This window comes from Brachionichthys hirsutus, chromosome 10 (genome assembly GCF_040956055.1).
Source record: "Brachionichthys hirsutus isolate HB-005 chromosome 10, CSIRO-AGI_Bhir_v1, whole genome shotgun sequence".
NCBI lineage: Eukaryota > Metazoa > Chordata > Actinopteri > Lophiiformes > Brachionichthyidae > Brachionichthys > Brachionichthys hirsutus.
In genome coordinates this window covers 5,279,892-5,303,186 of record NC_090906.1, presented here as the reverse complement: position 1 = coordinate 5,303,186, position 23,295 = coordinate 5,279,892, and the positions used below count along the sequence as shown (strand labels likewise).

Here is a 23,295-nt window from a genome sequence, read left to right as displayed (position 1 = left end):
TAACAGAACCGCCCTGCTGGACTCCGGTTCGTTCGGTCAGAACAAACGGGACTGACATCCGGTTCAAAGAAACGCTTTACACAACTGCACAGACAACGACCGCTCGGTGCGCAGCGTGAAACGAGGACGATTTGTGGTGTTATATAACATGTTTTCCATCAGAAACGTTGTTTATGGGTGCGCATCTCGCCCTTTCCTGAGGTCTGAAAGCCGGTTTTAAAGGATGGGGGTCTGAAGACATGGCGCAGCTCTTTAGTTTTGCTCCTACCTGAATTGTTTCGGTCGAGGCGAGCTTCTTTAGATCCCTCTCGGTCTCGCAGCGGCAGCAGAGGTTCTGAGTGGGGCGGCGGCGGCGGCAGGGAGGGAGACTCGGCTGCCCCTCTCCCGTTAGGTCACACCCACGCAGGGGCAGGACCAAGCTAACTGCTGGGGCTAGCTGTTAGCCGCTGCTGTTGCTAACAGCTAGCAGCTAGCAGCGCTCCAGGGCTCCACACGTCAGCGACGACGCGCGTTACAGAGATTCATGGTGATGATGATGATGATGATGAATATATTTATTAGATAGAATGTTCGAGCTGTACCAGTACAGCCAACAATAGTATGTATTACAGTACAAGTACAGTCAAACAGTAGTATGTATTACAGTACAGTAAAACAGTAGTATGTATTACAGTACAAGTACAGTAAAACAGTAGCATCTATTACAATACAAGTATGGTTACCAATAGTATGTATTACAGTACAAGTACAGTCAAACAGTAGTATGTATTACAGTACAAGTACAGTCAACAATAGTATGTATTACAGTACAAGTACAGCCAAACAATAGTATGTATTACAGTACAAGTACAGTCAAACAGTAGTATGTATTACAGTACAAGTACAGTCAACAATAGTATGTATTACAGTACAAGTACAGCCAAACAATAGTATGTATTACAGTACAAGTACAGTCAAACAGTAGTATGTATTACAGTACAAGTACAGTCAACAATAGTATGTATTACAGTACAAGTACAGTCAAACAATAGTATGTATTACAGGTCAAGTACAGTCAACAATAGAATGTATTACAGTACAAGTACAGTCAACAATAGAATGTATTACAGTACAAGTACAGTCAAACAGTAGCATCTATTACAGTACAAGTACAGTCAACAATAAAATGTATTACAGTACAAGTACAGCCAAACAGTAGTACCGGTATGTATTTCATGATGTTGATAATTATTGTTATTATTATATAATATAACTGACACAACCTAAGGAAGCAAATATGTAAATAAACATGATAGCATGCGTTAATATCTCCTGTGTGTTGCATGTAGATTGATAATAGATTGATAACTATTAGCCTGGACAGGTTTCCATTGAATTTAACTTAGATTTCAATGGATCCCAGAGGATGAAATTCTCTGGCGATTCCCGATCATCGGGTCAAAACTTTTGGAAAAAGTGCCTGTGGAATTCTCACAAGGGATCCCAGTATTTATGAAAATCCCACCAAAACAAATAATGTTCCTTTTCTGACAGGATTTTCTGATGTACAACACAGTCCCTGAGAAGCAATGAATAAAAGTAATGTGCCCAATAAGGTATTTTCCATGTTTATCTGTACAAAGATAAGTACATAGAGCAAACGTATGTTATATATTACAGCATTTATAAAATACTTTGCAATTGTACTGTAGATTATAAATGCTAATTGTTGTAATCATCCACTGATGGACCTTCATAAACAAGACTAAACACATCCAGTCTGTAAATGTAATTTGTATTTTTTGTGTTTTTTTTGTCTGATGCTTTGTGTAATGATTTAAACGAAACAAGCCACAATTCTCTTCATGAGCTCTTTGCTCTGCACGCTGTTGCTTTTATCGGTCAGGCTTAAATCCCACTGACCTGCTAGATGGAAGCGCTGTAAATGATGCTGCCAGAATATTTCAGTTACTTGTCCTCAACATTCCTTCCGAGCCGTAGTATCAGCCTGCTGCATTCTGTAATGCTCTAAATCTTCATCCTACTGGGCTTCATCCTCTTTGATCCTGGAATCACACTCAACTTCTATTTCTCAGATCCAGAGAGACTCTGGCAGCGCAGCCAAAGCAGCACATGGACTCGACCCAAAAACCTCTCGAGTTGACAGGAAATGTGGATGCAGTTTCCACATCAAACAGCAGGCTTGGGGAATGGTGCTTGTGTATTGTGAGGGAAGGAGCGAGGCTGTAGGTGAGCGAGAGGATGGCAGCGTCATTCGCACCTGAGTGTCGATCCCGACTTCTTAGAGAGGAGTGTGGATACAGGAGACCAGCTTTTCTCTGTGTGCACACCTGAGGCACAAAACTGAAGCATTCACACACAGAGAGGAAGACGGTTTGTGTGTTCAATACACAAACCGAGTTATTGTATTTAACATGCAGAACAGAAAATGAAATTAAGAATGATGGGAAGCTGATCAGATTAAAATTTTACAAAAGTTTGTGAAAGTTGAATAAATAATAATAAAACCAAATGATGAGTCTATTATGGATATATGGTTTTAAACAGACAGTTTTTGAGGTGTTTACTCATGATCATTATTTTTTTTTCCTCAAACACATTGATTGATCGGACAGAATTCATGTGGCACGATGGAAGGAAACTGTCCACTTTTATTTTCAAAAAGGTCTCATTTCAAAAATACTTGGGAAAATTAGAATGAAAATGTGCTTCTTTTTTTTATATCAGGCTTCATGGCTGAAGTTGAAGGTTGAGGCAAAATTGTCTCTGTATAGGAATTAGTGCTCGTCTACATTTGCAGCCAAATGCTTGATTTTTAAGTGTATTAACCTGTATTTAATTATGTATTAATATTCCCTGAATTAACATTGAAGAGTTGAAAGAAGTCTGTTCATAGTTGAACTTATCTCATTTACAAAATAAATGACAAATGCATTAAAGACAAGACAAATCAAATATGAATATATTAAGTGGTCTCTGATTAATCAGGTGCCAAAAACAGTTACTGATAAATTGCTGATATTTTTTCCATATAATAGATGTAAATCACTTATTTGATGTATATATAGTTTTATTTTGGCAAATCTTCCATTAACTTTATAGACAAAATAATAACCATTAGTCATTTCAATCAAAAATGTCCAAAGACATATAGCGAGAGAAGAGCCGCACACACACACACACGCACACACACACACACACACACACACTCCAGGCCTGTCACTGACGTGATTTCTGTTGGAACATGTCGTGAATCGGCTCCAACACGTGACCCTCGGTTTCGACATCCCGTCTTATTCGGTATCGGTATATTGTCTTAAACCACGAGTTTGATGATCCATTGTTCGTGGGAGAAGGAGTCCTTTGGTGCCAATGAGAGCCACTCATCGAGGTTCACTTCATCTTGTCACAGGGTCCAAAGTCCATGGCGTGCGTCATGCGCTCCATCCCCATCAGTTTGTTTTAATTCATTATCATTTGAAAGGACAATGGCGACTTGAACATAAATGCATTTATAGCACATCTAACCTAATTTTCTTTGCGTATTTCCCAGCCTTATTCTCCAGGTTGTAAATACTCAAAACGCATTTAAATGCATTCTCTGGAGCCCCAAACACCGCAGAGTCTGGCACTTGCCTGGGAACTTGGCTTGCGCATTGGACTGTGCGTTAAAGAGCGTTTTGATGTCTCGATCGGTGGAAACGCAACCGACCAGGAAGTGGAAAAAAAGTAGCCAGATTTGTCACCTCGACGCGTCATAGATGACTGAAGGCTCACACTGCAGCAGCTTCAATACACTCCTGCTATCCACACACGTGTTTCTGCTGCGCGCCAGGACGCAGCGGGCTGCGGGGAGGATGTGCCGCAGACTGGAGTGTCAGAAAAGTGGAAGTGTGACAGCTATGTTGCCATCCTTGTGTAACCGAGCATGCACTCTATCATAACGAATGAATGAATGAATGAATGAATGAATGAATGAATGAATGGCAGAACAACGGATGACTTATAAAAGCCTAAAAATAAATGTTTCCTCTAACCACAAGATTTAGATTCATAATGCAAGGCATTGTCTCCAATAAATAAAGTACATTTTTGAGGCTTACAGATCATTCTATTTTTTTATTTTTATTGAACAAACAGCCGAACTCAGTTGTTGTGAGACCTTTTGCACTTTTTTGGGGACATGATGGTTGAACGGACGCATTAATGTCCCATCCGGGATCAAAACGACACCTATTGGCCTGACAGCTGTTAATAGGTTTGTAATACATCAAAGGCACGCGTTTGCAATATGTGCAAAAAAAAGGGGTGATGGGGGATGGGGGGGGGGGGGGGGGGTGTCTGTCAAGCGAAGTGCAGTATAAAAACCTCTAGGCCGACAGTGGCTCCACATCTTCTGCTTTGCTTTGGGCCTCGAGCAGAAAATGGCACTGGGCTTGGATTTTACTGTGTCGGACGTGGCCGCGCTATACTCGGGACATTACTGGCCGCCTAATTGCGTGGATATGAACGGACATGGCAACCACACACCTGAAGAGAGCATGAAAGGTACGTGCACTGTTCAGACTGGACCGGACCGTGAATAAGGAATAACACTTTATTCTGGTTCAACACTCTCCTAAATACGTTTAATAAAATAAATCTCACTATTAAATCTAGTGTAAAGGTTGAAGGCGAATATGCAATAGAACTAATTTTTTTTGCCCCCCTGCAGGGTATCTCGATGCCCCCCCCGGGATGAAGCCGGACAGCCAACGCCGACGGAAACGCACGACTTTCAGCAAGCCTCAGCTGCGCGCGTTGGAGAAGGCCTTCTCCGTCACGCATTACCCTGACATTAAAATGAAGGAGTCTCTGGCGTCTGGAACCGGCCTGCGGGAGTCTACCATTCAGGTATATGACATGCATGCGCGTCATGGACGTCCCATGCGTAATCTTGGATAACGTGCAGACAGATGTTCCATGAAAATGACAAAGAGTTTATTCTTTTTCTCTTTATAGATTTGGTTTCAAAATCGACGCGCACGCTTTTTCAAGAGCAAGAAGCCGCCCAGAGAGCCCCCCCGACCGTCCGACCACGACCCGCGGTTCACCTGCACCCCTTCTCCCAGCCCACCATTCACACATTCGGTTGGTTCTTTTGCTCATCCTCCCAGCCTGCCGTCCCCACCGAGCCACCCAAGACTCTCCGCCATTATGGGGCTCCAGGCTGTGCCCCCTCCCGCACCGATACCCCCTGTGTTCTGCGACCGCACTGCATCCTTCACCCCGCACGGACCGGCGCCGCCGAGAGTTCCCAAAGATTACTGCCAACAAATCCCGAATTTCACTGACTGTTGCCATGAGATGATTCCGCACAGCAGTATAATCGAATGGGCTTTAAGAGGGGCCCCTGAGGGACACCTCGGGGATGTACGTGAATCTGAGCCTGCACTGAACCTCGGCTTCCCGCAGAGTCCACTGGACGAACCGGACTGCTCCAGCTCTGACGGGACCATGGAGGACCTGGAGGATCTGTGCCTGCAGGACTTTGGCGATTTCAGTCTGCCGGATTTAGACATTTCTGCTGCGATGATTGAGTATCTGTTGGGTTAAACTAATCACTCATTTGAACGATTGTTGCATATGTATTTATTGTATTTATGTATTTATTTTAAATAGGCACAACAGATAAGTTATAACGAGGCTGCGTAAAATAAATGACTGTTATCTGTTAATTCAGAATACTTTATTAATCCCAAAAGGAAGTGAATGAAATGTACAAAGTATTCATATATGTTTCACGATATACCGCATGATGCAATCAAATAAAACAAAAACTTTTCCGCAAAGAGTTCACTTTGTACAAAAACCCAAATACTTCCTCCCAGGTCTACACGGCGCCGTGGCTTAGTTGGTTAAAGCGCCTGTCTAGTAAACAGGAGATCCTGGGTTCGAATCCCAGCGGTGCCTTTTGACGGGTTTTTAAGAAGAATAAAAATGCAAAAAAACATAAGTTTGCACATAAGGTAAATTATATTAATGCACAAAAATGAAGTATCATACCGATCGTATACTGCAAACCCGCAACGTGAGATAAATGACTCTGATGAGAATTAAAACTTCCACAAACTAAGAAAGTCATTGTAAAAACTGAAAAGCAACTTGAAACCCATTGGGTACAATCTCATCTTGTTCTCAGGGAGCACATTGACTGGAGTTTAGGTCGGATCAATGCGTTTGGACCATACACGTGTGTCACTGCAGGAGATCTGTTAGTATAACGGGGCGGTCGATGCGGGATGTGAGCCGGCCCAGATAATGATTAACTACGTGTTTGTATTGTATGGAAGAATCCTGGCATCTTCCTTGGAGTGTTTGCAGCCATGTTTGCAGTGTTGGTAACGTTTAAGTTGGACAATTTTACTTTGACCAAGTTACTTCTCGTTACATTGCAGGCTCAGGTCATTTTGACCACCTTTCTTTACTGCATGTATGCAAACCCAGTGATAAAACACAACGATGGCGGCGTGCGTTTCACCTGAACGATCTTCCCACCGTACAGTACTATGAGTACTGAATATATTTTTGCTTGCGGCGTTCCCCTTCTCCGTCTTTTGTCCACCAGAGGGCCCAATTCGTTCAGGATAACGACCTACGACTGGGACGCGAGTTAATGACGTCAGGCCACAGACGCAAATCTACCATTCTCGCGTGAACCGGCAGGGGGCAGTGTTGCACAACGGTGGGTCACATAGTTTCTTTCATGTCTATGTTACATTATGGAATTAAACTTCCCACATTCATCAGGTATCAGGAATTCCTAGAAGTAAAGCACATAAATCTAGGAATATTACAGAACTGGAGGCCTTTGGCTCAAGGAATGGGTTGAGATTATTTGTGAATGCTGCCAGAACTGAAACTAACATTTGTTTTTAACTTTTTTGTTTATTGCAAACAACTTAACCCCACCTCTCTTCCATCGTCTGCTGGGATAGGCTCCGGAACTACCCGAGACCCGGTAACGGACAAAGCGGTTCGGAAAATGAATGAATGAAGGAATGATAATCAATAATGTGGCGGTACAATGAGATGGAGCAATTTGGCTTTCAGTGATACCATTGTGAAGAGAGGTTGACTGGTGCTTAATTGCTCGTAAGATCTTAGACTTAAGGAAAGAAGCTGGCCGAGGTGAAGGGAATTGCCAATCTGATAAAGCATTCAGTGTTGGTGTGGGTTGTTGATATAATTGGAGAAATGAAGAATGAGACACTCGAGGTGAATATCATCTTTACTAAGTCATGCAGGTATTCAGCATACTCAACTTCATACTGAGTGAACTTTAGAGGGGATGATCATCAGGAACAAAACGCTTTAACAACAAAGGAAGCAACACCATGGACATTGTTTCATTGTTTCACCCTATTCTCCTCAAGCTACGGCCTCCGTCAGCTGGCCTATTTTTTCTCCGCCCTCGATATATCAGGGGTTTCTTCCTTCTTGCAGCCAAGCCAGTATTTTGCAATGGATCGTGGGTAAGGCGGCCTGACAGCGTCCACACGTTTTGTCTGCAAGTCCACTCTGTAGTATTTGTCTGCCATTTTGAGAAGAAAAGAAGTCACAAAAATGTCGTTTAAAGAAAAGCCCAAGGCATCGCTTATACTTCTTTTAAAAGCACGAGTGTGACAGCTGACTGCGTGCATTCGTACCTCTCTTGAAAAAGTACACATTCTGAACAGGAATGCTTTTAGACTCCTGCGTTGGGCTCCTTTCGTCGCTGTAGTCACCAAAGTCAAACCAATCTTCGTTAAACCAGAAATCATCAAGCAAGGCGTAGTGACTCTGCCTGTCTCGCTGGGCTCGCTGGGCTCGCTTCTTGCTGGGCTTCCTCCTCCGATTGTTCCGCCTTTTTGGAGGAGGAGACGTCGGCTTTGGACTGAGGTATACCCGGCCCACCATGGCAGCGTCTAGCGGGGGCCTGATGCCATACCAGTCCCTACTGGTCAGGCGAGGGCCTAGGTACTGACTGCTGACTGAATGGGGGGGGGGGGGGGATTCAAATTAAGACCACATAAGTAAATACACAACAAAATGCACAAACATAGCTAAGCTTTACCAGAGTCTCCAAAAAGCTCTGTGAAAAGTTCCTCCCATGTCTGATCGCAGAAGAGGTCAGTGTATCTGGTGAACATCAGAGACGGGGAGGACCTGGTCATCTGGACACACTCCTCATGTGAAGGCTGGTGTTGGAACGCATACTGATAGTACTTATCCCCTGAAGAAAAGAGCAAACACAAAGTTAAACACAAAGTCCTCACGCAGAACAATAAGCTATTCTCATCATGGCATTCCATTTTAGAACGTTTCCATACATCCCATCAATTCACCTTTGAAAAAGTAGACTTTCTCTTTGCCCAGGTGGTTTGGGGCTGGCAGGGAAAACGCGGCATCGACACCGTCTGGTATGCCATCAAATCCAACTGAAATGCCACGTGGATAGTCTTCATCCATGACATCGCCATCAAACCTCCAGTACCTGTCCCCCTGAGTCGGCACAAATGCAGGTCGATGCGATTGTTTTGATGTTCAGGATACAATAGATATATATATATATTACTATATATTATAAATACAGATGGAATTATGATGGGATTGCTGTGAAAATATGTTCAACAATACTTTTCCTCCGATCATTTCTAATAGCAACATCTGATGCTAATTCATTCTGGTTTCCAGAAGTCAAGACTTCTCACTGTATGCTAGAATACTAAAAAGTTATAAAGAAGACTTTATACCTTAAAGATGTAGGATTTTCCCTGACAGTTGATGCGTGTAAATGCAGCATCAATGGGCCCAGGGACTCCCCACACATCCTGGATGAGTTTGGGGTAACCAGGAAGTATGGACGTGTCATCCAACTCAAAGAAATATTCACCTCGGAGGAATAGCAGACCATCGATCATTGTTAAATGCAGTGACAGAATAACTTCAAATCATTTACTAAGGATTAGCACAGAAGCATCAAACTTGTCAGCAGTTGTTATATTAAATACACAACCTGCACCTCATGTAGTATGTATGGGCATGGGGTTGCATTTAAATGCATTCAAATCAGTTTGTTCCCTTGTAACATATCATTGACTTGCAGGAAGGAAAATGTGGATGAGCAAAATTTGCTATTTTATTTGCAACTTCGTGAATATCACCCCAGAAAGGTTTGTACTGTGCATATCCTAGTAGGGAGACCCCCCCCCCCCCAGATTTACCTCTAAATGCGTAGATCGACCCATTTTTCAGCTGCAGAAAAGCATCAAATGGCCGACCACTGCAGGGCGCTGCATCAGGCTCCACAGATGGCGTTGGCTCTGCTGTGGTGGAGGCCGGAGGAGAGGTGAGGGTGGTCGCCATGACAGTCGTTGTCAAGACAGCTGTAGTTGCGTAGCTAGGAGTTCCTGCTTCTGTGACTTCTTCTGCCTCTGCAAACGTGTCCCCACGAGCAACTGAGGGCAGAGAGAGTCAAGAATTTGACTCGTGAACTAAAGTTTATTCAAGGAGGTGGTGAAAGTTTGCTGCTGCACTGACATTTTTTAGGACATATGGTGTCAAAGTCTCCACAGCAGCTTTCGTAGTACACGCACACGGAGTCGCACTGACATCTCCTCAGGGGATTGAAGGAGCCGCAGCGACCTTCACAGGACTCTGTGGAAATGCAGTTTGTTTGTTTCAGTGTGAGACGACTTGATCAGACAAACAATGGAGGAAGAGGCACTTTAAAAAAAAGTACTCCTAAAATATATTTTCAAGCACGGTATTTCAATTCATTTCAACTTGGATTTTTTCACATTTATTTTAGTGGCAATATAAAACTGTAAGAATGTTGCAATGGTTCTGCATGCAAAAGTGGCAATTTTCTGTAAAACAGGTTAAAAAAAAAAAAGCAGCCTTTTTCATCAACCAATTACTTTTATTTACAGATACATTATTTGCTTCAAAAACTACTTGATCAATTAATTTGACTTCAAATCATTTAACACATTTCACATTCATGTAAAGATCTAAGGCTTAAATTACATTTGATAAACCTTTACTTCTCGGAAGATTTACCTTCTGCAGCAAACGTGGTATCCAGAAGGAGGACAAGGCCCAGCAGAAGCGTAGCTGGCTTCATGATGGTTCACACAAAGTATCGGGCTTTCATAAAACATAAAACTATTTTAAATGTAAAGACCACCGTGCCCTGTTTGCATTAGTGAAGCATAGTCAGCGCAGTTTGAGCTGGGTGCCCTACTTTGGGGTGCAGCTTTCAGTGCAGATCAATAGATGTGTTGACCCTCAGGCAGCTGCTTTCCTGATTGGTCAGCTAACGGCTGTAATAATCGTTTGATCTCTGTCCTGTTTGTCCCAGAAACAGCAAACTAACTGATCGAATGCAGAGCGTTCAAGGAAATCCGTCACCAAATATCACCTCCTTGGTTATTTGATTTCAATTGGAAAAAAAAAAAAAAGACAAGTAACAAAAACAAATATTGTATTGATCATTTTGTTGGTAAATCTCAGTGACTCAGTTACCAAATTGAAATCCCAAATTACAAATTAAACTACAATCTCTTTACATTTATATACAAGGTAGTTGGAACTTCAGGGTGAGTAACTGAGTGTGTGTGTCTGTGCACAAACATTGCGCAACCAACTCAGACTTTTTCCTCTATTGATCTGTGGTGTAAAAAGAATCCAACATACTTGAAAACAAGCACTGTTCCCTTGTCCAATTTGAATTGATATCTAGGATATAGAAGAGAGATAGAAGAAATGGAACAAGTACAAATGAAATCTAGAATTTATGGCTAAATGGACTATTCTTGATTTTGGAATGATTGTCTAACTGAAGTTATTAATCATTGACCTGGCCTACATAAGTTCGCTTGGAGAACACAAACCCACAAACCCCCCAATTGTTATTATCCCCCAGCAAGAAAGCCGTATGATTGGTTTGGTTTATTTGGCTGTTTATATTTATGTTTGTGTCTGTTCTTAGAATTCTTTGTGTACAACTATTTACAGCCAAAATATTACACAGGCAAGTATGTTTTGGCATCAAAATGTCTTTTTAACAGGCTATTACATCTCATCTGCATTTGAACATAACATTTAAACTTAGCGGGGGGTGTGATTGAGCATCATGTGGTTGCCGGCCTTTAGACAAAATCTACATATAATGCAGATCTCAGAAATGCGACAACTTCCCATTGAATGGTTTGGTTCAGAACATAACAGGAAACATTTTCACCTTCATATCTTGAGTGTGGCATTAATCATTGCATCTAATTCTAACCAGGAAAGCAAATCAAAACGGCACCTTTAAAGTTGTGCGTGCTTTTTACTTTTCCCATAGTGAGTAATCATGTGAGATGGGAGCAGGATAAACACTTTGGTCTGGAGTTACTGCATGTTAATGCGCAGTGACATTGATCATGTAAGCCAGTTGTGACCTACTTTTACTTTGCATCTGTGTCTGTGTTTTGTCTGTGTCACGTGTCTCTTTTCTGTATTACACAATCTTTGGACATTTCATTTCATTCAACAAACCATAAAGTTGTAGTGTGACGTATGGATTAAAATAAGAAAGTAAGCAATCAGTCAATTGAAAACAGGACAGTTATTTGTTGAGAAAACTAAAAGCACAGTTTAGTATGTACACTACTTGTATAGTGACAATGCAATAGTTAAGGCAGATACAGTTCAAAGATCTAAAAATAATCAACTCCAAACTTACAGGCAAAGTGTGTCAAAAACAACAACAACAAATACGCACAGTGGCTCAGTCAGTTGGGACTTGGTTTTTGGAACTGGAGGGTCACCAGTTCAAGTCCCGGCCCAGACAAAAATATGGAGTGTGGACTGCTGGCCTAAGAGGGGCCAGTCTACCTTCAGGGCACTGCTGTGGTGCCCTTGAGCAATTAACAAACCCTAACCCATCCATAAGGTGAAGGGTTGTTCCTCTGGGTCAGAGGTCCCCAAACTACGGCCTGGCCCCCTGAACAATACCAGAGACCAAAAAAAAGAAATAATATTTTCCTTTGCATACAACATGAGTAGCGGGGGGGGGCAATAATGGTATGGGGTGCATTTAAGAGGGGTCATTAATTCAATCCTTTGTTTCCAAAAATTATATTGACAGTGAAGAATATATTAATATTCTGAAGAAAAGCATCCTTCCTTTTGTTTGGGACAATTTTAATGATGATCACATACGACCAGAAAGGTAATGTTCCATGGAAGAAGAAAAAAGGAGGCAGTTTTATGGTGACTGACTCCCAGAGTCTCATCTTCTGTCCAAGGACAGACTTGGTGTAAAGTTTCAGAATATCATAAAACACAAGGCATTTATAGGGTTAAAAGGGATTCACAATCATGTGACTAACATGCAGGACCGTTATGAAGAACAGTATAAATATAGTAATTCTCTACACAACAACAATTGAAAAAAATAAATAATAATCCATGGAAATAATGGGGCGACCCAGCGGACAACCCCTGTCACCATGACAATATCAGGTAACCACGGTGAAACCCTCTCGTTGCACCTCACCAACCCCTTATCCTTGGGTACCCATGGCTCCATTTAGTGGCCTGATGTTTTTTACCTATTCCACCTATTTTTTCTTAGATCTTGATAACAATAATCCAAATTATATGCAAATAATGTCCAAACAGTCAAAATGCCTGCTATGATCATTCTCGTAGTTGCAGAATTCTGCTAGAGCGAGTGTTAATGATGTGTCTCTCTTTCTCCTCCTCATCATGTGTCAGTGTGTCCACCTCCCAGTATCTACTGTTCTCTCTCTTTATTATCTGCTGTTATCAGTCTAGCTTTGTGATCACTTTCAAGTTAATGTTTGATGCGCAACATGAGATAAAAACAGATTGTAGTCATACTAGTGTCATTTCCGCAGGGTTCTTCGCAGCATACCTTCGTCTTTCCTCCTCTTTACCTTTCTGCCTTTCTATACTGCATTCAGTAGTATAGACATTTATTTTATTTTTACATTTTGGGTTACTGGTCAGTTCTGCCATGAATTTCAAATACGTATTTCATTTGTTGAAGTGGTTGTGGTACCACAGAAACTACATAATTACCATTGTCACTCCGCTCGTACTGCTTCCTTTGCCGATCGTCTACCCTACCCCGGTGAGTGTGTGCACAAGAGGTCTTTCTTTTTTTTTTTTAATAAATGAGAATTGTAATTTGTGCTGGTCTTGAAAGAAAGCACATTGCTATTTATTTCTAGGGTGAACAAGTTGTCGCGTGTCTGTTGCTAAATTGATTTGTTCTCTTTCTGCATGTTCTTTTAATACTTTTGTGGACAGCACATGACAAAGGTATTCTATGATCTGGTAACCTTCGGTATTGTTGACTAATATCGAGCAGTGTATTTATTTTACATGCAGATTAACATACCCATGCAATATTTTTCATTATGATTTGATTCCGGGTTCGAATCCTATCTGTGTGGAGTTTCTATGTTCTTTCCGTGTCCACGTGGGTTTTCTTCAGGTTCTCTGGTTTCCTCCCACCTCCAAAAACATGCAATTTTGGTGTACAGTATTGGCCACTCCAAATTGTCCGTGAGTGTATGCGTAAGTTAGTGGTTTGTCTGTCACTGTGTGGCCCCGCGATGCGCTGGCGACACGTCCTAGGTGTACCTTGCTTCTCGCCCCATAGCAAGCTGGGATAGGTTCCAGCAACTCCCGTGAACCACAAGGTGGAAAAAGCATCTAGAGATGAGACGATCGTCTCGTATACATCGAAAAAGGATGGAAGGATGGATTTGATTCTGTTTGAGAACGTTGTTTCAGCGGTTAACTCGTCATTCAAGCTGTTCACTCAGAATGATTCTAATTTTTTTAAAAATTGATGATTCCACGTGGTTTTATGTCAATAGTATAGCAATATAATAAATAGTATAGCAATATAATCATAGTGCAGGAATGTATGTGGCCATTTGTAACATTAAAATGTTGATAACTCCAGTAGGAAAAACCCCATCAAATAGAGTCAAAGATACACAGGAAGATTTATTGATTGATTGCAAGTCGTATTCTTCATTCAAATATTGGTCCAGGTATGTATATTCTAGAATCAAAATTCTATTTCGTAGGCCCCTTTTAAAAGCTATGACATTGTTGCATATCCCATCTGCATCTTGGTGAGTGTGTTGCTGCAGTCAACACATCCAAGCTTAAATAGTCTCACTCACACGTTCGCCATTCTCCATGATTACAAAACGATCAGCGTAGTTGGCTTGAAGTGTGGGTGAGGCTTCCTGGAATCTTGCCTTTACAGAAGGCAAGATTCCAGGTGTGAATTGCGGAAACGGTTGTCCCACAAAAGCACAACTTTATTTTAGTACAAGCAAGTCGTATAGTGTTAATAAGTGAGCTTTACTTTTTGTTATGACTGTGTCAGTCCACGAATTTCCTGTAATCGTGCTAAAATAAGCTCGAATTTTGACGGTCTTAAACCCAAATCTTCTGCATGGCATCGATTTTCTGAGCTAATTCTAACCAAGAGTACACAATAATGTACAAAGTACCTGATGTGCCTAGTTCAATGAGGCCTTGTATGTATGTCTGTATGTCAATAGGAACTTTTCCGATGACTAGTTTAAAATCTCTATGTAAAAAGGGATTTTACTAAGGGCCCATAAAGCGTTCTCTTTTAAGACAAGAGCATAATAAAGTTTTATGAACAGGAGTCGCTGCATGTGTTAAGTCTTACTGCCTTTTAAAACAGGCCCCTCATGTGTCATTGATTACGTATGTAACCTACTTTACGTATTTTTTTGTGTTTTGCTTGTGCTTTATATCTGCATGACAGGAATATTTGGACATCTCTTTCAACAGCTCTTGATTTGATCAATATACCAGAAATAGGTATAAAGAAAACCCTAAAACGACTAAAAAATGATTAGTCGACTGAAAAGGGAACAAAGTTGTTTGTTGTTCAAACTGATAGCATTGTTTATTATAATGTTATGTTTCAGCAATTTAATAGTTAGGACAGAAATGCAGGCAAATGTTTGCACCTTTGTGACATCATGTTTGATTTTAACAACCAGTAAGTATTTGGGAACTGAGGACAGTAACTTTTGAAGTTTTTAAAGTCAATTTCTTCGTATTCTTGCTTGAACTTTGGTCGAACTCCATGAACTTAGTTTTAAATGCGTAATTTCTCAAGTATTTGTAAGTGTTTAAAAAAGAAAATACTGTAGATGAGAATGAACAAAACGACTGCTTCAAGGAAGGATATATGTGATGTTGCAGCATAGCAAGGGGTCAAGATCACTCCTTGATGCAACCGGATGTTTTGTTGATGATAATGGAGAATTCACCCTATGTTAAAAATATGTTATCTTAAATTAAACATCTCATGATATGGGATGTGTGGAATATATAGTATAGATGTTCAGTTGTTCACCCTATCCACACTCTAGCTTTTTAGGACCCATATTTTGACTTAGTCCTGCTAGTCCAGCTTGTATTCTCGACAATAGATTGCAAGGGACAGACAATTTATAAGGAAACTCCAAGGCATTGTGTTTCAAATAAATAAGAAGCTACATGTGTGTGTGTGTGTGTTTACAGGTAGGAAAATGTGGTTATGCTATCATTCTAATGGCTCTGTACTGGTGTACGGAGTGTATGCCTTTGGCTGTGACTGGCCTTCTGCCGATCATCCTGTTCCCTATGATGGGCATCATGACGGCTGAAGAGGTACAGTTCTAATTTATATTATTGTAATTTATTACATTACTTATGCCTTTGTATTTATTGGTAACTTTAGACTGCTTATCTCTTTTTTATGTCTATTTGTTAGCCCACATAACAGCACACTGCAAAAACAAATCTGCAAAAATAAGTCTTTGTCTAAATTGATGAAACATATTGTATATCCTTACAAGGACAGATATTGGTATATTGGTGTTCTGTCATATACAGATACTGATATTGGTGTTCTGTCATAATTGCCCCATAAACTTGGATAATATATTTCCTCTGCATATGGAACAGTGGCTCGACATATTACTCACGCAGTCGTAACTAAAACTGGATTCTTGTGTGTCTGTATGATCTGTTTCAGGTCAGTATTCAATATATGAAAGACTCTAACATGCTGTTCTTGGGTGGACTGTTTGTGGCTGTCGCAGTGGAGAATTGGAATCTTCATAAGCGTATCGCTCTTAGAGTTCTACTGCTGGTTGGTGTTCGTCCATCCCTGTAAGAAAGCCACGTGGTACAGTTCTCTCACGTGTATTACAGCAGACAGCTAAAAAAAAAAAAAAAGAAAACAGCTGTGACTATCGACGAAACCTTCAAAGATAATCATAGCAGTGATTTCTTCAAACTAGCTTTCTGTATCACATTCATTCATTTTCTTAGCTGCAAAATCCGGGTCACGGGATCTACTGGAACCTATCCCATTAGTCTACGGGCGAGAGGGGGATACACCCTGGACAAGCCGCCAGTTCATTGCAGGGCCACACATAGACAGACAACCACTCACGCACACACAAACCTATGGACAATTCAGCATATCCAATTCCCCCCAATTATAGCTTGGATAGGCTCCAGCAACACGCGTGACCCGGAGTTTATACTTTACGATAAATGGTTTTCAGAAGATGAATGAATGAATGAACATGTGATATTTGTGGTTGTGATCACCTGACATTAATGCATTCTCTCTCCTTAGTGCAGCATTTGCTAGTTTTCTAATGTTTATGATGCTGTTATATTTTTGTCATCTTGGTATTCTTTATTTCAGAAGTACTCTGAAGGTGCTACCCCGCTGCTGCACAGAATACAATTTGCCTGTTTATTTTAAAGTTAAGATATTACTTCCCTGGGCCAATGGCAACTGGCATAGCAAAGTTCAGGCAGTCAGACAGACAGAAATTCCATGCTTTATAGTACATGTAGTATGATACTACATATTTACCAAAACTATGCTTCTCTTTAATTAACATCTGATCACCACTATGCTTGTAATCAGTATCCTCGTATTTCCACCGCTATCCTCTCACACAGATTATTGATTGGGTTCATGAGTCTGTCGGCCTTCCTGTCCATGTGGATCAGCAACACAGCCACCACAGCCATGATGCTGCCAATCTCTAAAGCTGTGCTGCAGCAGCTGAAAGAAACAGATGCCCGATCGGATGCACGAGAGTTCCAGGCTGCAGGCGGGGATGAGGATGGAACTGAGCTTGAGATGAGACAAACTAAACAGGAAGTGACAGAGGAGAAAGAGCCAGATACCCAGCATCAGATAGCAGAGACAATACGTGAGTAAAATGTTCTTCAGTGTTTATGAGCTTATGGTCCTAATGGTAACCTTTCCAACCACTTTGGAATATCTTGGGCTCCAGATGAACATGAATGGAGTTCAGAATCACTGCAGGAACTGAGGAGACACGCGAGAGAGGCAGAGTACGAGCGCCTGAACAAAGGGATGAGTCTGAGTGTGTGCTACTCTGCTAGCATTGGAGGCACAGCTACACTCACTGGTACAGTCCCAAACCTCATCCTCAAGGGCCAGGTTGACCAGTAAGACATGAGTAAACTCAGGCGGGTCACATTCCACGTGTTCGTACCTCGTCTCACCGCGTCTCTGTTTGATCTCATCTTTTGTAAAGGCTCTTCCCTGACAACGGCGGTGTGGTCAACTTTGTCAGCTGGTTCGGCTTTGCTTTCCCCAACATGGTGATCATGCTGGTTTTGACGTGGATCTGGATTCATATTATGTTCCTGGGCTTCAAGTAAGGCATCGTCAACCTAGTACAGTCAGTCATGTGAGCAAAGACATGAATGGAGTTCTCATACTCAGTTTCAGGTTGAAATGATATTTTAATATCTTTAAAAAAAAGAAAAGAAAATTGCGACAGTGCACCTTCTCTGATATCAAGTCTAGCAACGTGTGCCTCCACGCGCCGTGTATTCCCCAAGCAAAATAGTGGTGACGCTGTTGCCTAGCAGCAAGAAGGTTTTGGGTTTGATTCCTTTATATGGCGCCTAAAAAAAAAACATGCAACTTAGGTGAATTGTGGTCACACCAAATTGTTCCTAGGTGTGATTGTGAACCTGTGTGTTTGTTTGCCGTTCATGCGGCCCTGCGATGAGCTGGCGTCTCATCCGGGGTGTACCCCGCCTCTCGCTTGTAGTCAGCTGGGAGAGGCTCCAGCAACACACGTGGGCCCACAAGGTGGATAAAACAGCTGGTCGGTTTGGTGAGCTGCATGGCGTTTTTGAGTTAATGCTTGACGATCTAGGTAAATCAGTTCCATGTAAATAAATTCACTGATCAACATGAGATGAGGAGACACAGGGGAATGCAGGGACGACACAGAAACAATAGCTACAAACTAGAGTATTAAAAATTCTCTGTAGAAACTTTGCCCCAACAATCTATTATATTACAGTCACACCTTTATGGAAACACACTGTAAATAAATGTTTCTGTCAGGACCACTGACGGTAAGAACCCAAATGCACCACAGGCAATGGATGTCCGGTAACGGCGCTCTAATGGATGCACAGATAACGGGAGGCAGGCAGAGTTCAATAACCAGGTAAATCAGTTTGATCAGGCGGACCAATCCAATGGGAAGAGGCAAGCAGGCCAAAGTCCGAATAAATGGGAGAGGAGGAACTGGGTGTGGTGCCAGGTGAAGATGGGACACAGGTGGTCACGGCGGCACAGGTGATGAGGATGAACAGATGACCTGGGCGGAGATAGATCTGTGGAAACAGGAGATGTTATGCTTGGACATAGAAAATACTGAGCAAGACAGTTTCACTGTTTTCTTTTAACCCCCAAATCCCCCAAAGTTTATCTGATGTGTTGAACAGTCTTCTTCTTCTCTGTGCTCTTCTCCTCAGCCTGAAGAAGTCATTTGGCTGCGGCAAGAAAACTGACAAAGATAGGGAAGTGTACACGGTGATCAAGGAGGAGTACAATAAACTGGGACGTATGAAATTTGCCGAGGTGGCGGTGCTTGTCATCTTCATCCTGATGGTGCTCCTGTGGTTCACCAGGGATCCAGGGTTCATAGACGGCTGGGCGACATTGCTCTTTAATCAGAAAGGGAGGTGAGTCGTTTGCTTTTTCTTCCTGTGATGAAATTACTTAAAACATTGTATTTATAAGCGCTTGTGTTGTTCAGAGATTAAACTATGTACTTGTAAAGAGTTGTACTTTATTCTGACTACTCTCCTTATATCTCTTTACGCTGTCCTTTTTTTCCAATCAAAGCTTACATACCTCTTAAACCAAATGGCCCTCCATTAAACTTTAGTGCTCGTGAAAGACAGGACACAGCAGTGTCACAACAATATTTGTCGTTATATTTATGAAACAGACCAGGAAACATGGCAGCAACACGCCTAATCTTATGCTTCTCAGGTTTGTGTCAGACGGAACTGTTGCTGTATTTATTGCGATACTCTTCTTCATCATCCCATCTCGGCTGCCCAAGTGTGGCGGCTACGGTTACAACGATGCAGGTGAAATGCAGATTTTAATCCCACTGATTACATTTACAGAGTAAATAATCCATAGTTATGCAATACCTTAATGGTGTCATCTATAGCTCTGTTTATCAGTAGAGTTTGGGCGAATAGTTCCTCTTTGGAAGACACAACTCTGGTAAACTAATAAAGGTTTTCTGTTCCCAATTGACGTGACTCTTACAGGTAAGAAAGTGAAGGCGCCCAAAACTCTGCTGAACTGGAAAGTGATTCAGGAGAGAATTCCCTGGAACATCATGTTGCTACTGGGAGGAGGATATGCCCTGGCTGAAGCGAGTGAGGTAGACGCCCATGACCTCGGTGTTTCCCTCGACAGTTTCACCACCATCACGGCTGACAGCTACCATGATAGTCCTGCGTCATCATCATTTGCAGTGGAGTCACGTTTTGCCTTCTTAAATGGCAACTGTAGTGTGGTTTTTTCCAAAACCTTCCTTTCTGGATCCCAGAATGTGTGTTTTTAGTCGCCCAATAATGATGTTTTCTCTAATCAAATTTTCAGAACACAACGAAAAGTCTGTGTTTTCGGACCAAATATCGGTAGAGAAAACAGCCAACAAGATTAGAAAGGACTTCTAGAGTTTGGATAGACTTGTCAACTATAGCAACGAATGTGGAACCTGCCCATTCAGCCTCCACCCCAAACCAGTACAGGCCCCTGGGTGACTGAACCATTGCTCCATGGTGCAGTTCTGTCACCTGCCCATTTTTGACACATTTAGTGTTGGACAGGGGTTAGTACGGGCGCCCTCGTTGTCAAGTTCGACGACATCCATATGCTTACCAGTTTTTTCTGCTTCTAACCCATCAAGTTTGAGGACATGTTCACTTGCTGCCCAATATATCCCACCTAGAAACGGGAGTCATGAAAAGGAGACAACCTGTGTTGTTCATTTCACCTGTCTTTGGTGATGGTGCTGATCATTTCATGTGTAAAGTTTGGTGATGTCAGTATCTGAGATTAACTCCGGAAAAACACAATTATTATGGACCGACATGGTGACAACAAGTCTCCCGTCATTTTATATTCAGAGCGATTAAACATTTCAACCCTGTACTTAACTCTGCAGTAGACAGGATCTAAAAAAATAATTTATTTATTTCTGTAGTTTGTAGAGAATGTCTGTACTATCAAGATTTTGAGATTCATCACTGGATAAATGAGGATAATCAAAGTTCATGATTAGTCTTATGAATGTTTTTTAACCAAACATTATGGCACTGGATCAAATGTTTAGAAATTTCAGTGTGTACCAGATTGGTCAAAACAAAACTTTCTCTTTTCTACGTTGTTACTTGAACTATTTTCTTACAGGTGTCCGGTCTGTCAAAGTGGGTGGGAGGGATGCTGTCGCCTCTTAAGAACATCCCCCCGTTTGCCATCACATTAGTTCTTTCCTTGCTGGTGGCAACATTCACAGAGTGCTCCAGCAATTCAGCGACCGTCACCTTGTTCCTACCCATCTTGGCATCTTTGGTAAGGACAAATCCAGACGTCCACAGGCACCCATAGGTGTCAACACACCGACACACAGCTTCTCCATGACTGTGTTGTGTTGCCGTGTTTCATAGGCCACATCTATTATGATTCACCCGCTGTATTTGATGCTGCCCTGCACCATCGCTGCCTCTCTCGCCTTCATGTTGCCTGTGGCCACACCACCCAATGCCATCGCTTTCTCATTTGCAAACCTCAAAGTCATTGACATGGTGAGATTCACACAACATGATAGTTGGATCCATTTTTTGACAATAATAAATCTAGTGCCATGTGCTGAGGTGAAATGCCAAAGAACTGTTTTGAGTATTTAATTTTCAGGACGTAGAGAGTAAAATACTTGTGTCATTTCTAATTCATTCTACTCTTTCTCTTTCCTTGTCCAGTTTGTGATGACAAAAATTAAATATCTTTTCTCTGGTAATAATTTTATTGAGTTCTGTTGGTTGGCAGTGCAGGGACTAGACAGAAATTAGTGATTAGCTGCAGGTGAGCCGAGGAGCACAGGTGACCGGAATGAGCTGATTGCAGGAGGAGGATCTGGAAGAGAGGAGAAGTTAGTGTATGGACAAGCACAGGCCCGCCTCGAGCTGTGACAGGTTTCGTTTAACGACAAAATAGTTTAGCAGCGGGGTCTTCGGAACGTAACTCCATCACCACTTTGGTTGAAACCCAACTCCCCTTCCCGAAACATCCAAAACACAAGGAAAGTAAGAAAACCTCTGATTACATAAGTAATCAAAAAATAACATAGTTTTTTTTTTTTGCATTTTGTGGTGCCATTTGTTTGACTCCAGTGGCCATGAGAATGATGTATTTCACCAGGTCTGATAGTATAGTATCCTACTATCAGGTAGAATTATTTAACATAAGATCATTGGTTTGTAAGAACTGCACCCTGTTTTTTTTTTTTTTACTTTACTGTCTACTGATCAGAACGATTGCCTGTTCCTCCAGGTGAAAGCAGGCTTCATGCTGAACATCATTGGGATTCTGGCCACAAATCTCGCCATCAACACCTGGGGATACTTGATATTCGACATGGGCACCTACCCCCAATGGGCCGACTCTTTACCCAACCAACCATGAATAACAGCAGACAAAGAAAAAGATGAGAAACCCAAATGATATAATCCATGAAATTGTAATCCGTATAAAACCTACAATATGAAATAAGGAGTAGGATTTAATCCAACTATTAAAGTAAAAACAAAAAAAGGTGTACAGTACTCTTTGTTAAGACTGGCATGACATAGTTCTAACCTGCCAATTTCTTTTTTATTTATGATTTTATGCTTTTTTACATGGGCATATCATTGCGAAACATTCTCAGATCCCATATTAAAGACCCCGTTTGCAAACTGAAATTTAAATTGTGTTACTGTTTTTGGGAACAAACCATTTCTCCCTCCCAGACTTTACTGTCACACACAGTAACTTCAAAATAAAAGCCTGCCAAATTAGTTGGAGATTAGTGGAGAAGAGAGCACAGTTCCTCTCGTCTTTATGAGTCCCATAAATCTTTATTTTTCTTTTGTTCAGTTACACCAACACCTGAAATGTCAAAGATGTTAAGCATTAGATCAAAATAGTTTTTACATGAATCACATCAGTCATAAATATATCTTGTCAATTGATCTGTCTTACACTTTTTACACAATTCAATCAATGTTTCTTCCTATCTGTCCCATTCCTGCCATTTCAGCACAACATATTTAATATTCCTGTTTCCTTCCCAGCAACTCACAATCAGCAAACCTTTTGTTTTACCAAACACACCAAAGGATGGATTTCTATCGTATTAAATGACAATCTCCTTTTGTAAAGATCTGAACACACACAAGTGCATTCAAGTCAGTTCTTTTCAGCTGCCTGTGTTTTTTTTTTTTTTTTTTCAAAGACCTGGCTCCACTAGCATTTGAAAATAATTTGAGGAATGTGAACGCCGTAGCAGATCGGCAGAATTTACAGCAAGACAGTATGTGCAGATGGACATGCCTCAGGAAAGACAGAAAGCAACCTGTTGCATATTCCAATTTAGGTACTTCCCAATATAGTGATGAGTGGAATAAAAACCCTGAGAACGCAAAGGAAGCTCAGGTCCTAACTCACTGACGCACGTCGGAGTGAGATCTATAGATAGAAATGTATGAGTTCATTTCACATAAACAAAAACATATTGGTGATTGACGAATTGTTTGAATAACTTCTACTACGGTCTCAAATCGTGC

General features: G+C 41.5%; 2 protein-coding genes and 1 non-coding gene across 3 annotated transcripts; 2 read left to right on the top strand and 1 right to left on the bottom strand.

Annotated features, from left to right (window-relative positions):
- Nucleotides 1–5,878: 5,878 nt before the first annotated feature.
- On the top strand, nucleotides 5,879–5,952 carry trnat-agu (transfer RNA threonine (anticodon AGU)). Its single transcript has one exon. It is a non-coding gene; the product is annotated as a tRNA-Thr (tRNA).
- A 1,484-nt stretch (nucleotides 5,953–7,436) lies between these two features.
- vtnb (vitronectin b) lies at nucleotides 7,437–10,147 on the bottom strand. Its single transcript, XM_068744832.1, has 8 exons — nucleotides 10,084–10,147; nucleotides 9,562–9,678; nucleotides 9,246–9,479; nucleotides 8,775–8,914; nucleotides 8,367–8,523; nucleotides 8,096–8,254; nucleotides 7,689–8,012; nucleotides 7,437–7,573 (listed from the first exon to the last, which is right to left on the bottom strand). The coding sequence occupies exons 1-8, from the start codon at nucleotides 10,145–10,147 to the stop codon at nucleotides 7,437–7,439; spliced, it is 1,332 nt and encodes a 443-aa protein (XP_068600933.1).
- A 5,492-nt stretch (nucleotides 10,148–15,639) lies between these two features.
- On the top strand, nucleotides 15,640–22,305 carry LOC137900056 (solute carrier family 13 member 2-like). The gene is made up of 11 exons (XM_068744104.1): nucleotides 15,640–15,753; nucleotides 16,121–16,257; nucleotides 17,068–17,311; nucleotides 17,441–17,586; nucleotides 17,676–17,798; nucleotides 18,919–19,128; nucleotides 19,442–19,515; nucleotides 19,741–19,847; nucleotides 20,882–21,043; nucleotides 21,139–21,276; nucleotides 22,022–22,305. The coding sequence occupies exons 1-11, from the start codon at nucleotides 15,655–15,657 to the stop codon at nucleotides 22,151–22,153; spliced, it is 1,572 nt and encodes a 523-aa protein (XP_068600205.1). The 5' UTR covers nucleotides 15,640–15,654; the 3' UTR covers nucleotides 22,154–22,305.
- The last annotated feature ends 990 nt before the right edge of the window (nucleotides 22,306–23,295 follow it).

Coding starts and splice junctions, on each gene's coding strand:
- vtnb (XM_068744832.1), bottom strand. CDS start 10,147: ATGAAGCCAGCTACGCTTCTGCTGGGCCTTGTCCTCCTTCTGGATACC. Junction 8,524..8,774: donor GAAAATCCTACATCTTTAAG/GTATAAAGTCTT, acceptor GTGCCGACTCAG/GGGGACAGGTACTGGAGGTT. Junction 8,013..8,095: donor AGAGCTTTTTGGAGACTCTG/GTAAAGCTTAGC, acceptor CCCCCCATTCAG/TCAGCAGTCAGTACCTAGGC.
- LOC137900056 (XM_068744104.1), top strand. CDS start 15,655: ATGGCTCTGTACTGGTGTACGGAGTGTATGCCTTTGGCTGTGACTGGC. Junction 17,799..18,918: donor ATTATGTTCCTGGGCTTCAA/GTAAGGCATCGT, acceptor TCTTCTCCTCAG/CCTGAAGAAGTCATTTGGCT. Junction 19,516..19,740: donor CCCATCTCGGCTGCCCAAGT/GTGGCGGCTACG, acceptor CAGGTAAGAAAG/TGAAGGCGCCCAAAACTCTG.